Source organism: Athene cunicularia (genome assembly GCF_003259725.1).
Source record: "Athene cunicularia isolate RWA chromosome 3 unlocalized genomic scaffold, athCun1 chr3_part1, whole genome shotgun sequence".
Lineage (NCBI taxonomy): Eukaryota > Metazoa > Chordata > Aves > Strigiformes > Strigidae > Athene > Athene cunicularia.
In genome coordinates, this window is record NW_020799097.1 from 6,287,778 (window position 1) to 6,303,547 (window position 15,770).

Below are 15,770 nucleotides of genomic sequence, written 5' to 3' on the forward strand. Positions count from 1 at the left end.
GAGCATTAATTGCTAATGCAGAAGCAAGGTAGATACCAAGTATTTCAAGGAGATCAGCCTATTCTGAAACTGTATACTGCATATTTGCGGTACATATAAAACACAAAAATCCTAAAACAGTCACTGTCCTCACATGACTTTCAGCTTATAAAGAATTTTCTGAGAATCCAAGAATCCAGTGTCTGTTAATATCTGCACTGAGACTCCACATCCTCCCTCCCTCCCTTCTATGTACCACCAGAAAGTAGTTGGTGGTCTGTTTCTTACATTGGAGTAATTTTTATTCAAACTGCAGATCTCTGCAAGACCTAATAACAGGTTAAAAAAAAAATAAAGAAAGAATGGCCTGGAAAAATACAAGATTGTACTGGAAATGGAACATACAAGTTTCAGAAAAATCTCACCTTATTTTGTAATGTAGTCAGCAAAGGTATTGTAAGGCATACATCTATCTCTTTCTAGTTAAGACTGACAAATGTCATATAAGGATTTAATTCTTAGACCCGAAGTAAATACAGGAAATGCAGATCCATAATTTTGACAAGCTATTTTAAATGATTGTTTTCAATGTCACTACACAATGTCAATCTTCTCACATATTTTAGATCAACAGAAAGATTACAGTGCAGTAGGGTTATGAATAGATAATCTGAACTATGCTTCAGTAAGTGACAGCCACACAAAAATCTCTCAAAATTTAAATACATCAGAGGACACACTGCAGCTGCTATGTAGGTCATAAAAGAGCAGGGAGTCAGAAAAACTTCCATTTTGAAACAGTAAGGGTGATAGATTAAGACAATCATTAATGACTAAAACAATTTTTTTGTTAAAGACTTATTAAAAGGTATAAGCTTTATTATTTAAATCATTTGCAACTGGAATATATAAAAGGAAGACATTATTTTCCCAAGAAACACTCATGTACTTTTTGTGCTACTTGTTTCTCCCTCTAACTGCAAGACAAACAGACACAATTAGAGTGCTCACAGAAGAAGCTTTATCATAGAGCACAGCAGGTATAATGGACGCTACACTTAAAGAAATACCTGACATGAACTGGTTATTGTAATACGGAAGATTTGTAGTTACAGATACAAAAGACAAGGGGTTTTACAGAAGGACACAGGAAGGAAGGACAGAGTAACATCATGCTGTGATATATTTCCACAGTTCCTGTTGACAGCAGCAGACTTTAAAAGAATTTGGAACTGTCCATGAAACAAAACCTTTAAGTCAGATGGTGACAAGCAGCCATGCACATTTATTTAAGAGGAATAGGACCAATAGCACATAAGAACACAATGGGTCTAGAAGTGATTAATTTAAGCATATATCATTATATAACCTGAATTTTGTCTTTGCTTGTTAAACAGACATGCTTGGGAGAACCCACCCAAAAGTTTTGCAAAGGCAAGAAAATGAACGCAACCAGTGTCAAAAGAAAATAGACTTGCTAATGTATATTAAAAATGTTTGATATTGCATAGGAGCTAGCCTTTGGATCAGGGCCTGCACTGTGTCAGTGGTCACAGTCTGTGCATGGCCCTGTTCCAGGAACTGAAGGAAAATCAAATAAAAATAACTCCAGTTTTCAAACTGGCAGAAGGCTGATCTAGATAGTCCTGGGCCTTGATGCAACTCAATCTCAACCATATGAAATACTCATTCCTTTCAGTTCAACACTGGTGGTATTTCAGCCTTAATGAACTGACTGTATTTTCAGTCAGGGATACCACCACAGGCTCCAGTTGTTAAAGAAAAAAAATACAAAACAAAACAAAAAGCTTTCAGGAAGAAATACCTTGAGAAACAGATATCAGTATTCAGAAAAGTCATAAAGAATAATGACGAAGAGACACGCATTGCTTGATTTTATCATGGCTTTTCAAAGTCAACCCCACGGTGTACACCAGTCTGTTACTGAGGCCTTAAAACAGGGGCCAACTCAGGGACTGGTACCTCACTTTCTCACCATCTTTGAAGCTTTCAGTTCTGTTCTTCCCTTGTAAGACAGCCACACACTGGAAACACGGGAATCAAACTATACGATTTCTCCCCAGTACTAGTTCCAATCACATTAAACGTAACATTTCTAAATGATTGCATGCCGCAGTCTTACAATGTCTTTATGCTTTTTAGACTAACTGCAGAAAAGATACTGATTTGAACCCACCTTGCTGCTGTGTAATAGATGCCTTTATTACTCGCTTGCCAGGGTTACTTGAATTCTTTTTCCCATCCTACGGTCATCTTAACTTCCAGCTCATTAGCGTCTATCACATAGAAAAGGTTTCTCTTATCCCTCTGAGACATACACATTACATCCACCATATTTGCGATGCCTCTGTTCTGTATTAAGTTTCAAAGCCCAATACAAAAGTCATGTAATTTAAGCAGGGTAAAGTGCCCATAAAATGCAATCAAATTAGAGCAAAAGAACCCACAGTTAAAAGTAATCACATTAAAGCAAAACAATATAAAAGTACAAGATACATCATTTTTTAAAACCATTCACGCACTCGTACGACACAGGAAACTAAGAATTTGAACAAACTCCCCAGCTGACAAAATGATACGGTTTATCAGCAGATCTGTTGCCTGAGGATTGGATCTGAGAACACAGCTGTAGAGATATCCTTGCACTACTGCAGCCAATGCTAAAACTTCCATCAACCACAAAGAAGCATGAATTTATCTGGCACAGAAGAAAATACGTTTTCAAAGGCACAGAAGTAATTGAGAATTCAATTCACTGTGATTCAACTCTGAATATGATCTCTCACCTCTGTGATCAAATCTACTGCAGAATTTGTCGTAACTAATGGCACAATCTCAAAACTGCTGTCTCTTTCTTCTTCACTCTGTATTACCTCAAATCACCTCCCAGTATCCCTCATTTTCTAAGACTGCATTTTTTTTAAGCATTAGTTTTCTTCTATGCTGATCAGGCATTATTTATTAATGATATTAAACTCTGGTTCAGAGTTCTTAACATATATTTTGTTTGAAACATTTGAGAAATTCCCTTAAATAACTGGTAATTAGAGTTGTAAATTTACTGGTTCGAATGTGATTAAGCCAGAATGTAGCTACTGTAAATGCAATGTCTTTATGCATTGGTAATGAAGGCTGACCTTAATTTAGAAGTCTTTTCCTTGGGCCAGAAAACTGATATCAGAATTTGTGGATGGATTAGGACCTTTGATGGTATTAAAATAAGGAACAGCTGCTGCCCTAACCACATTAGAATGGCTTTACTGCACTTTTTGATTACTACCAGCTAGAAAAACAGTATTTTTGTTGACTTCAGAACAACAGTTTGCTGGAGGTAGAAGGACAAAACTGTTTGATTATTGGCAGATATTAGCTGGTAAGAACTACTTAGTGGAACAAACAAAAAACTTTTCTAGAGACTACATAGACAGCTTTTTGCTTTGAGAGATGTGGCTCTTGCTTGTGTCAGCAGATGCTGAAGTGGTGACTTCTTGCTTTAATACGCACTGTGCCAACATAAAAGTTTCAATTAGACGTAAGGAAGTTCCTGTAGAAAATATTGCTGTCGTTTATTCCAAGTGTGACCTGGTGTCTATCTTCTTGGCTTTATATTGCTTTACAAAAACATGTTACACCTTAGACTGTCAAACAAAGAAAAAACCTAAACACCCAAACAAAAAAAGACCAACAAAAAAATCTCCCAGGAGTAGCACCAGTCAAGAACAGCAAGTAACACCAATTACAATAAATCCAACCCTCTCAAATGTGGTACAGGAAATGGCATAAAATTGCACAGAGAGACTGCTGCTAGGTTCTCTTGATTATCATCCCAGAAAGCAACATATCCTGCTATCATTCTGGAAAAAAGAAAAAAAAAGGGGGGCTCACTATCCCATGTACACACAGTCAAATTCACAAAAATGTTCAAGCAGGACCAGAAGGAAAAAACCTCCATCAAGAAAACTTCTCTGTCAGCAGAAATCCTTGGTTGAACTCCATATCCCAGCTAACGCTGGTGGGGAGTTCAGGAGGAAGGAATACTAGTCCCAGTGTTCCAGGCCAGATCTTGACTTCCTCAAAGATCAAAAGGCATTTGAGTCCAGGAATTTAGTTCAGCCTATTACAGGAGACAGACAACTGCAAAGTGAAATCTTAATCTAAATTTGTACAGTGTTTAGGGATATCTAAATCAGACCTACCCACAGTTTATCCTACAATGTCCATTGTGCTAGAGAAAGGAGTAATCACCAGAATGACTTTCTACTGAGAGATAAGACCTTGCAACTCCCTTTGTTTTCTTATGCCACAACAGAAGGTCCTCATAAACCTGTGCATGGATTTACCAACACCTTTGTTAAAATGTCTTATTATTCAGAACTCTCTATTTTAGCAGAACTGATAAGGAAATGATATTTCTGTATTAAAAAAAAAAAAAAAAAAAAAAGTTCCCACCCCCGGTTCCTTGAGATAACACGTTCCCTCTAGACTGCAGCATAGAGCATGACCACTGGAAGCCAATACTAGAAGAATTTTTCCATAGCTGCTCTTAAGGAGAAAAGTACATTTCCAAATTTAACAAGCAGACAGTAACTGCTGTCTAGTGTGTTCTGGAAAGAACATTAATCAGTTTATTTTTGTAATTTACAAACAACTAGTATAGTTAGATGCTTTGAAGCACCACTCCAAATTTCAGCTGCAATGACTACAGGCCTACCTTTCACCCAGCTGGTCTTTTGCCAGGCACGTTCTCCCAACAAAACAAGGGCATTTATGCTACCAAGCACCCCGTGTACAGATGGGAAAATAAGCCCAAGTATAAATTATTAGACAGCGTCCACATTACATACAGTGGCATTTCAGACTCAGAAATACTTGCTACTTTTGGGTTGGTTGGGTGGGTTTTGTCTGGTTTTGTTCGTTTTTTTAAAAAAAACCAACACATTTTCAGAGCAGGAATTGAACACTGATTCAATTGAGGAATATTTGGAGCTCAGTAATTCCTGGATACCAAGAGAATAATCATAGTCAAGTATACCTTCTACTCACATGGGTGGCATATGCACAGATTCAACTTGACTATACTGTTAAAACTGCACAATCTCAGTGTGCCTTTTGTGTTTCTTCAAAGGCTATCAAATCATAAAGCTTAGGCATTTTTTCCAGAAAATAAGAAGAACCACTGAAGCCTTTCAGTAACAGCCAGAACTACCTAAGAGGGAAGACAGAAGGAACACCTAAAACAGACTAACGACTTCCATTAGAAATTCTGCAAATCACCGCAGAGAAAACTAGTGTCAGACCCTATATACATATATAAATACATAACCTGCCATTAGTACTCTCAGCAAATTGTCTTAACAGCAACAAGAGCAACCTTAAATAATCTCCTTAAATATATGTATTAAAACTCTGAATACTCAAACCACACCAATAAAAACTATTTAATTTTCTTCCCCTGTGTTGGGTTTGTGTGTGTGTGGTGGGGTTTTTGGTAGCAGGGGAGGGGACTACAGGGGTGTCCCCTGTGAGGAGCTTCTCAAAGCTCCCCTGACTCCAAGTTGGACCCACCTCTAGCCAAGGCTGAGCCAATTGGCGATGGTGGTTGCGCCTCTGTGATAATGGATTTAAGAAGGGGAACCTGGGAGAAGGAGTTGTGAAGGAGACACCTGTGCAGACACTGATGTCAGTGGAAGAAAGGAGAACGAGGAGGAGGGGGAGGTGCCCTGAAGCAGAGACCCCCACAGCCCATGGTGGGAGGACAGGCCGTGCCCCTGCAGCCCATGGAGATCCACGGTGGAGCAGATGCCGACCTGCAGCCCGTGGAGGTCCCCACGCTGGAGCTGGTGGCTGCACCTGAAGAATGCCGGGACTCTGTGGGGAGCCCGTGCTGGAGCAATTCGTCACTGGGAGGATTGCAACATGCAGGAGTGACCCACACTGGAGCAGTTCAGGAAGAGCTGCAGCCCGTGGGAAGGACTCATGTTGAAGAAAGTTTGTGGAGGACTGACTCCCATGGGAGGGACCCCATGCTAGAGCAGGGGAGGAGTGCAAGGAGGCCACCCCTTGAGGAGGAAGAAATGACAGGAATGACCGCAACCCCCACCCCTTGCACCACTGGAGGGGAGGAGGTAGAGAAATTGGGAGCAAAGCTGAGTCTGGAAGAAGGGAGGCATGGGGAAAAGGTTTTTTTTAAGATGCTGTTGTACTTCTCACTGTCATCCTCTGTGTGTTAAGTGGTGGTGGTGGCTGAATGAAATTGGAGTTCTTTTTCTTCCCTTAAGAGTCTTTTGCCCATGACCACAGTGGCTGAGCCATCCCTCTCTGTCCTGACCTCTGTCCCTGAGCTTTTTGTTGTATTTTCTCCTTCCTGAGGGGGCAGGAGTGAGCACGCTGATGGGTGGTGCCCAGTTACCCTCTGGGCTCAAACCATCATATCTCCCAAACGAGAATGAACACTCAATAGATCCCCAATGTCAGTGAAGGTTAACGTCACTACTGGCCTTTCTCCAGTAAAGACTCATCACCTTACTGTTAGCATGGTTCTGCAGCCCTAGGGAGTTCCACTCATATGTTTTTTGTATCTTGGTGTGTGCTGGCTTTAGCTGGGATAGAGTTAATTTTCTTAATTGTAGCTGGTAGGGGGATGGATTCATGCTGGAAACGCTGTGGATAACACAAGGTTTCGGTTATTGCTGAGCAGTGCTTACATAGAGTCAAGTCCTTTTCTGCTCTTCACACCACCCCAACACAAGAAGCTGGGAGGGGACCCCAACTGACCAAAGGGATATCCCATACCCTATGACATCACACTCAGCATATAAAACTGGGGGAAGATGAGAGAAGTGAGGAGATGTTCAGAGTGAAGGCATTTGTATTTCCAAGTAATTGTCACATGTGATGGAGCCCTGCTTTCCTGGAAATGGCTGAACACGTGCCTGGCACCAGGAAGTGGTGAATGAATTCCTTGTTTTGCTTTGCTTGTGTGCAGAGCTTTTGCTTCACCTATTAAACTGTCTTTATCTCAACCCACAAGTTTTCTCATTTTTACACTTCCAATTCTCTCCCCCAGGTGAGGGAGGAGACTGTAGGAGCAGCGGTGTGCGGCTGAATTGCTACACTGGGGTTAAACCATGACATAGCATAAGTCATGTTTAGACAGCTCATATGATACAGTAAGTCCAATTTCATGAAGGGATTGGTTTTGTTATCCAAGCTCCTCAACATAACTCGGCTGACCTGTGCGTTATTAAAGAACAGCAAGTAAAGCTCAGAAACAACAGCTAACAGAGGAACTATTACACCAGCATCCCATTCCATGTGTCAATACATAGTTGACTATAACACTAAACTAAGGTAGGTTTATGAATAACAAATATCAACAGCTCTTTTAGGTTTAGACAGGATTTATATAAGAAGGCTGAAAATCTGGGATTATCTCTCAGATGCAGAGGATGAAAGTTCATAGGTGTTTCCAGCCAAAATACTGTATTGCACTGATACAGTACACAGAAAGTATTTGAAATGAGTTACAGAATAAATGCCATGGAAAATTAATTTTTTTAGACTGCATATTTCTCAGAGCAAGAACAGCCTCTTATAGCTATATTTTAGTGCCTCCATGAGTTCTTACCTGTCTAAACCACCACCTAGGTAAGAGTGCAAGATCAGATTCACAGAGGGGAACTACGACTCATGAAGTCCTGAAAGACACTGCTCCTGCAGCTTTTCTTTGCAACTTCTCTGCATCTAATAAAATAAAACTACATATACAGCGTACCGTAAAAAAACACTTCAATTTTTTACAGAGTTACAGGGTATAACGTTCATCCCATTTATAAAACAGTACAAAACAAATTAAGTAGAGATTCCATAGCACAAGGCATGGTCTGTTTCAAGTGGCAGTTTCCGATAACGTTATCGTAACAACAGACAACCACCTTAAAAGGTAGAAAAACTGAAAGTAAAACAAAGCAACAGCAAGTGTACCAGGAAGGCAGAATGAAGCCTGCATTCCTTTCCAGCCTTGGAGCAGTGACTTCATCTTTGCTAGGGTGACCTTCCACTGAGTCCAGGCTTGAATACTAATATTAGACTAAAAAGAAGTGCCACCCTGTAAATAAAATGATGACTCAACACCTAGAGGCTTCAATGATGTAATATGACCAAAGAGGTTCTGACTTAATAATCTAGATTTTTAAAAATGAAGTCAAAAGGAACAGATCTTCCCCTGCAGAAACAAAGCCTGCCTCCTAGAGCATCTTCTTGAATTAGCCTGTACGAAAAGGGAACCAAAGAAACATTTCACACATGGCAGCAGACACACCGGCTCCACTCTGTTTAAAAGGAGCACTGAACAGACACATTTCAGTTATATGCTTCAGAGTCAAAGCATCAGTAGACAGTTTCAGTTCCAGAATTAACATATAAAAGTTAAAGACAACACAGCAGGACACTGAGCAGTACAGCGTCTTTTACTGCACCTTAAAAACAAAAATAGCAGCATGAAGATGTGTTTTGTTGAGAAAGTTGAATGCAAGCACAAAGGAAAAAAGCCTTTCCAAGTAAGGCTACAGAGTTCTCTTAAAGCATCATCTTTGGTCAAATATTCCAGCACTCACTTGTAGTAGCCTTAAATCTTTTTCAAGGCCCAAGCTCAATAACAAATCTTTAAAAAAAAAAAAAAAAAAAAAAAAAAAAAAAAAAGTAAAAGAAGTAGTCATCAATATATGTAAATAAAATTGTAATGTGAAAGAACCCCTCATGAAAACAGTAACTGTTTTCATAATGAAGATAATCCTGCTTTAATGAAAGGACTTTTCCACTGACTTGGTAGTTCAACTTCTGTTCTCCTCCCTTCCCCACCACACCTCCATTAAGCTCATGGCTCAGGAAATGCATTTTTAATCACCTTCATTCCCCAGTCTTCCATTCCTCATCAGAAGAATTAGGATATACTTCAGCATACATTCACAGATTCAGACTGGTGGAGGTTGGAAGGGACCTCTGGAGGTCATGTGTCCAAGCCCCCCCTGCTCACGTCAGCTACCCAGGACCACATCCAGATGGCTTCTGAATACCTCCATGGAGGGAGACTGCACCACCTCCCCGGGCAACCTGTGCCAGTGCTCAGTCACCCTCACAGTACAAAAAAAAAGTGTTTCTTGATGTTCAAAGGAAACCTCCCATGTCTCAGTTTGTGCCCGTTGCTTCTGGTCCTGTCACTGGGCATCACTGAAAAGAGCCTGGCTCTGTCCTCTTTGCACCCTCTCTTCACGTGTTGATACACACTGATAAGATCCCGAAGAGCCTTCTCTTCTCCAGGCTGAACTGCCCCAGTTCTCTCAGCCTTTCCCCACAGGGCAGATGCTCCAGTCCACCATCTTAGTGGCACTTCACTGGGCACTCTCCAGTATGTCCATGCCTTTCTTGTTCTGGGAAGTCCAGAACTGGACATATGTTTGGTCACTGTATTTTTATTATGCATATGTATCTCCTATTGGTTTGAATTACATTGGCAGGAAAAAGAACTTAATGGACTTAGGCCATTATTTCTTAAGCAGCTCCACCATAACTAAAATGCTCAGAAACTGATTCATCATTCTTTATCTGAAATATAACTATGAAGTTTAATAGGCGCTTCCTTACAATTTGAGCCAAAATTGTGGGGGAATAAAAAAAGAAGAGCATACAGGCTCTAAACAGCTTGAAGAAACCCTCACATAAGAATATTCCAATAGTGACAGTTTTGTGTAAGCATCTCTGGAGGCATTACAGAATCTGAAGAAACCATCTTAAGAGACAAAGATGCTTCACTTTGACAGCGTGCTTACCAGTTTCAGCCTGAAGGAAATTACACAGTCATGTTACAAGAAGGATAGTTTTACAGAATAGCAATATATGCATTAACAAAAGCACAATGAAAGGGTTACTATCCAGAAAGCCTTAGGAGTATGTGTAGCAATTAGCTGCTAAAACACAGCATATCCATCCTTAGGAGTAATCAGTCATGCCCTTTGGCTCCCTACCACAAGTGTTTTATCAGGAGAGATAAAAAGAGCAGCACCTCCCATTGAAGTCACACTGTCAGCCAAAAATAACAGTCTCATTTTTGCCATATCTTCCTCACGTAACTAGTCCCATCAGTTTTTCCAAGAGACATGTGGCAAATCCCAGGGTTTAGAAGTAATTTTATTTTTAGCTTCTTTACAATAAGACTTCCATGACCCGAACAAGTGCTGTACACCAGTAACAGGTTATATGCCAAAACGAACAATCAGAACACAGGACAGCAATGGGGACACAGCTGAATGTGATCCCAGCTTTGCAACAGGGCTGTTGGATAATCTATTTCTCCACACTCTTGTTCTTCCTTAAAAACTAAAAAGCTGAGTATTTTCTAGGCCCTTTGTAAAGAAGGTACAATTCCATTTTCCAAAGGAAGGAGCAAGCTGTCCACGATGGGAGTGGAGATAAGCAAAACCACCTACCTTCAGCTGTGGCAAGCTGTTAGCACACTGAAGCTGCTAAGCCATCCTGTGCAAATCCTTAAATACCTGCATTATCAACACAGCTATCCGGGGCATTCTCCTGCCCCAAGTAAAGTTTTCTTTCAAAGAACACAGGTCTGAAAGGCAGGGATATTTTTTGACCAGCTGCTCTGTTACCGTAGCAAAGTCAGATTCATGTAGCGAGTGCTAACCTATATTCCCCCTTTCTTCAGCCAGTGTTTAAGATCAGGTAGTCACTCCTGAGCAGCTGCCTTTAAGCTAGATGGCATCACTTGTCTTCAGATCCCAGGACCCATAGCTCTTAAGGCTCACTCTATGTGAGACCTTAGCATGCCAGCCAGGAGAAGAGTCAAGCCTGGCCTAATATAGTTTCTTTGTCTCTAAAATACATGGCCTTCAGCTGCAAGAATTCCTCATCTTCAGAAAATTAAGGTCCAAACTCAGGCTCCCTACTGATGCCACCATCACTCTGGGTAGGCAACACAAAATCCTGTCTGAGAAGTGCTGTACAGCCACATGATATTGGTGACATGGTACACCCAATACAGGATGCAGTAGAATAAAGCAAATCAGCTTGCCCACCATACAGCAGGTGTATGTGCAGCAAAGTTTTCCCACAGGGTTGCTACAAGCCCACCCTAAAGCACAAACTGGAATTTATCCTATATCTGATACAAAGTGGTGAAATGCCTTCAAATTAAAACAAAAATATTTAAGGCATTTCCTTTTAAAACCTAACTTTAGTGAGTATATTGCCTAGATATTTCTGTATTAAAAGTTTGAACTTGACACTTCAGCCTCTTAAACACTTCAGGAAACAACTTTAAAGCTACCAGTGTGAATTCCTTACATTAATACTGTTGCATGCCAGAGCTACTCAGAAGTTTAGATATTTAAATACTATTAATGCAGTAAGCTCACACCACAAATCAAAACAGCCATTTACAATGACAGGTTTCTCTGACTTTTTTTACCAGCTAACTTGTAACTTCCAAATCAGTCATACCTCCATTTTCCTCCTAAAAGTGTAGGTCAAGAGTAAAAGTCAAAGATACATTGCAAAAACTTTACTTTCTGTAAAATGGATAACACAACAAAACTACTGTAGATAAAACCATTACTCTACTCTGTTTTCTAAAAGGTGTACTTGTACCACTATATATACATTGGATCAATACATAATTGCAGACAAGATTGTTAGCAACATTGTGATTCCATGAGATTTTAAACTTTAGTTTAGTAACTTGATGAGATTTTTATACTGAATTCACGTGTGCTCTTATCTTGCAGCAACAGTTAACAATAGCAAGGATTACAGGTATTAATCAACTGGGAGCACAAGTACACGTTCTACAGGAATAAAAAAAATCATAATCAGCTTCTCAGGTCCTTGAATTTAATAAGAAATCTAAAGGTAATCCCATCTAGTTAAATGTAGACTTACTTACCTGCAAACATTGATGTTCAAGCCATGTCACTGACAGGTAGTTTACATGAACATGGAACAGAATATCCACCCCGACAACCCAGCTGCTATTCTTAAAACACATCCTTAAATCCTGCAAGTCTTTGGGGATTGCTATCCCACATACTTACATAATCACCCATTCCATTTTCTAACTAAGCCATCAGCTAAATCCTAGAATACGGCTCTCAAAAGGGAAAGCTCAGGAGCAAGTGGGGATAGAATCTCTGCAGGACAAAGAGAGATTCACTAGTTATAAGGCAGGCTTCTGGGGTTTTTTCCTCCTTTAAAACTATACTTTCAAACCCCTTCAACTTTAATGAAGTTCATTACCAGATGGTTATAGAATTCCACAAAATGGCACAATATAAATGCAAGATGCTTACATTGTTATCCAATACTGCAATTTAGAGTGTAGGATTTTTTATCTATATATAAAATATGAACATTTTGTTTAGTGCTGCAGTATGAACTTTTATCTTTTAATCTATATTGCTCAAACATACAGAAGATATCATTATGGAAGACAAATGTCAAAAAAATTAAACAATTCCACTTGTGCAGCCTCAACAGATACCACTTTCAGTGCCTTTAACAGGAAGCCGGTATCCTTAAGTCTTGTTTTGTTCCTCTTTCCCCACTAAAGACCCTTTGTCCATACTGGCCAGCTTTGGTCCCAATTAATCTATAGTTTTATCTGGATCCCTCAGCCAGTTCCAGCCAGAACCCATTTTAGCACTGCCAGCTTGCTTCTGAATTGAAAATCTCGACAAGACACTCAAATAGCCTCAGATGTGCCTATAACAATCAGCCTAGACTAATTTCATCAAACAGTAAAGCCCCAATCTATCAGTTTTATATTCCTGATATCTCCATCAGGAAAAACACTATGCTAAGAAACAGGAACCAAAATACTTCCTGCAAAAGCGTTTCTTTTTTTTTTTTTTCCAATTTTAAGTGGATATTGTTTTCAACATTGTTTTAGACTAATTGCAGAGTTAAAAATATTCTCACACAGTTCCTCTTGTCTTTGTTCTCACTATCATTAATTTTAGATTTTTCCAGATAAAATAATCTGATAACTTAAAACATTTGAAATAATCTCACTCTCCACAACTACCTGAAAGAAGATTGTAGCAAAGTGGGTGTTGGTCTCTTCTCCCAGGTAAGAAGTGAGAGGATAAGAGGAAATGCCCTCAAGTTGTCCCAAGGGACGTTTAAATTGGATACTGGGAAAAATTTCTTCACTGAAAGGGTTGTCAAGCATTGGAACAGGCTGCCCAGGGAAGTGGTTGAGTCCCCATCCCTGGTGGTATTTAAAAGCTGTGTAGATGTGGTGCTTAGGAACACGGTTTAGTGGTGGGCTTGGCAGTGTTAGGTTAATGGCTGGACTCAGTGATTCTAAAGGTCTTTTCCAACCTAAATGACTCCACAAGAAGAGACAAGAAAGGCAGCCTCCTATCACAAGGGTACATGATCAGTAAGAGGGAGAAACTTTCACATGTTTAACTTTGCCACCTCCATCATGACTGCAACTACAGTTGCAACGAAGACATGTACTCGCATTTCAGTATTATGCAAATGTGAACAAAAGAAAAATGGTTTTGGTCACCATAGTTGACAAAAAGGCTTTTAAGCTCTCAAAATAAACATCATGGCAGAGTGTTGTTGTCACCTCAGAAAGAAGTCATATTTGTGATACAGTTTCTTTGTACAAAACAGATTAATCTGTTTCACTGAAATGGCAATAAGCACAAATATAAGGCATGTTTCTCTTGCATAGAAAATACGGAAACTGACACTGTACCTTACTGTCCTCATCTTCAAACACAGACTGGTGAACATTACAAGCAAACAGAGAATTCGGGAGATCGTTGAAGTCAATTATTTCATGAAAATCTTCCTCTGCAAAACATCTCTTTAAATCGTTGTCTCCATTTATAGAGTAGAGCAAGAACTGTCCTCCATCCTCTGGGATGCAGCCATAGTGACCGAGGCCACGCATTCCAAAGAAGTATGAGTCTCCCCTCATGCCTGGCAGCACAGAGAAAAGACACACAGTTACACTACGCTTTTGAAAATATCACATATACAAGTTAACCCAAAAATTCTTAGTTTGGGGGCTTAGCTTGTAGAAAGTATATTTCATACTATTTGAAGGTAACAACTCACCCATGAAACAAGGCACTAAGACCAGTTTCATCAAGGTTCAAATAGGGACTTTGCATTAGTTTCATTTATTAGCACAGAAAAGACCTAACCATATCTACACAGGCTGCTGAACACAGCCTGAAGCAAGGCACAACTTAACTGTCCCTTGCCCTAAACAGTTGTATTTGGGTTAAGAGAATCATGTTTGTTACTGGGAAGGCAGACTGGTGCTTCTGAGCTGGCCGTCAGCTTAGAGAGAAAGTGTAACACACTAAGAAGAAAATGAAAATAACTTTGCAAATTATACCAGACATCAACTCGGGGCGGGGGGGGAAGAAGAGAGACCCTGTTGGAAATTAGCATGAAGACTGAATCATTACAGAAACAGTATAACTAAGACACAACACTATTACAAAGAATAAAGCCAACTTTTTCTAGAGTTTAAGGACAGAACATACCTTGTTTTTTCCTGCCCCTTAGCAATTTCTTTGTCTGCATCTCAACCACATTAAGAAGCAAATAAAAAAAGCTAAGGGAAGAGTGGACTCAAGAGATGATTCTCACCATCTTTTAGGAAAACACTACTGACTTTGGGAGCCTTTACCCCAAATCCAGAGTAGAAAGAAGTTTAAGATGCACAGAAGTAACAACACAAACAGTATCTCTACTGTTGACAAAAGAGTAAGCTTCATACCAGCGAAGGGGAGTAAGTAAAGGTCCAATGAATTATCATTATGTGTTAATTAGTATAAATTCGGGTGTTTATCTGCCCTTAGTACAGGTGGACTAGACATCAACTTATCTACAGAGCTCCAGTAAGCTGACTAGAAGCTATGCAGAGGAATAATTAATTCCCTTATATTTTTATTTCCTTCAACAATAACATGCAATCATTGGCTGCTTTTTCTCCTCATAACATAAGGAGTTAGTTACATAAACACAGTGTGCTCATCTGTTTCAGATTTGCCCTTGCTCTAATGCATACTTGCTATTCTCTATAAATAGTTGTAAATATTAGCTCAAATACACTATTTAGGACTAGCGTCCAAAATTAAACCCTATGGGCTTATTACACTTAATGTCAGTAAAACAAAGCTAAATTACGGAGCTAATTTGCCATGCCCATGCCTTTCATACAACCTCAATCCTGCTGCTGCTCTGCAATGACATTTGGCCAGTGACAGAGCACATCATTCTGTAAACCTTGTTACAGAAGCATCAGTAATTGTTATTGCTGGTCTCAGGGCTAATGACACAAGTCCTCAAGAAAACAAGCTGAAGCTTGAGCACTGAGTCCACACTTACTGTCACAAACTGTTCACAAACAAGAAACTGTTCGCAAAGAGGGTGTCTCAACTCAAGTGGGATGCCCTGTGGGAGAGAAACAGAGCGAACTCTGCAGAGGTGGGGCAGAGAGCCGTTTCTCTCCTCCCGCCCAGAGGCAGAATTTACCTAACAGCATGGACTCCACCACCTCCCTGGGCAGCCCATTCCAACACCCAACAACCCCTTCTGGAAACAAATGCTTCCTAATATCCAGTCTAAACCTTACCTGGCACAACTTGAAGCCATTCCCTCTTGTCCTATTGCTTGTTCCTTGGTTCAAGAGACTCATCCCCAGCTCTCTGCACCCTCCTGTCAGGGAGCTG

At 40.0% G+C, this 15,770-nt stretch overlaps 1 protein-coding gene across 1 annotated transcript in view; it reads right to left on the reverse strand.

Moving 5' to 3' along the window:
* The window catches only part of RCAN2 (regulator of calcineurin 2), an 85,145-nt gene extending 69,697 nt beyond the window's left edge, over positions 1–15,448 (reverse strand). Inside the window, exons 1-2 of the mRNA XM_026844282.1 lie at positions 15,427–15,448; positions 13,778–14,004 (exon numbers count right to left, since the gene is read on the reverse strand). Of these exons, the coding sequence (XP_026700083.1) occupies positions 13,778–14,002 (225 nt within the window). The 5' untranslated portion in view covers positions 14,003–14,004; positions 15,427–15,448. The remainder of the gene's footprint in view (positions 1–13,777; positions 14,005–15,426) is intronic.
* Positions 15,449–15,770: the final 322 nt, after the last annotated feature.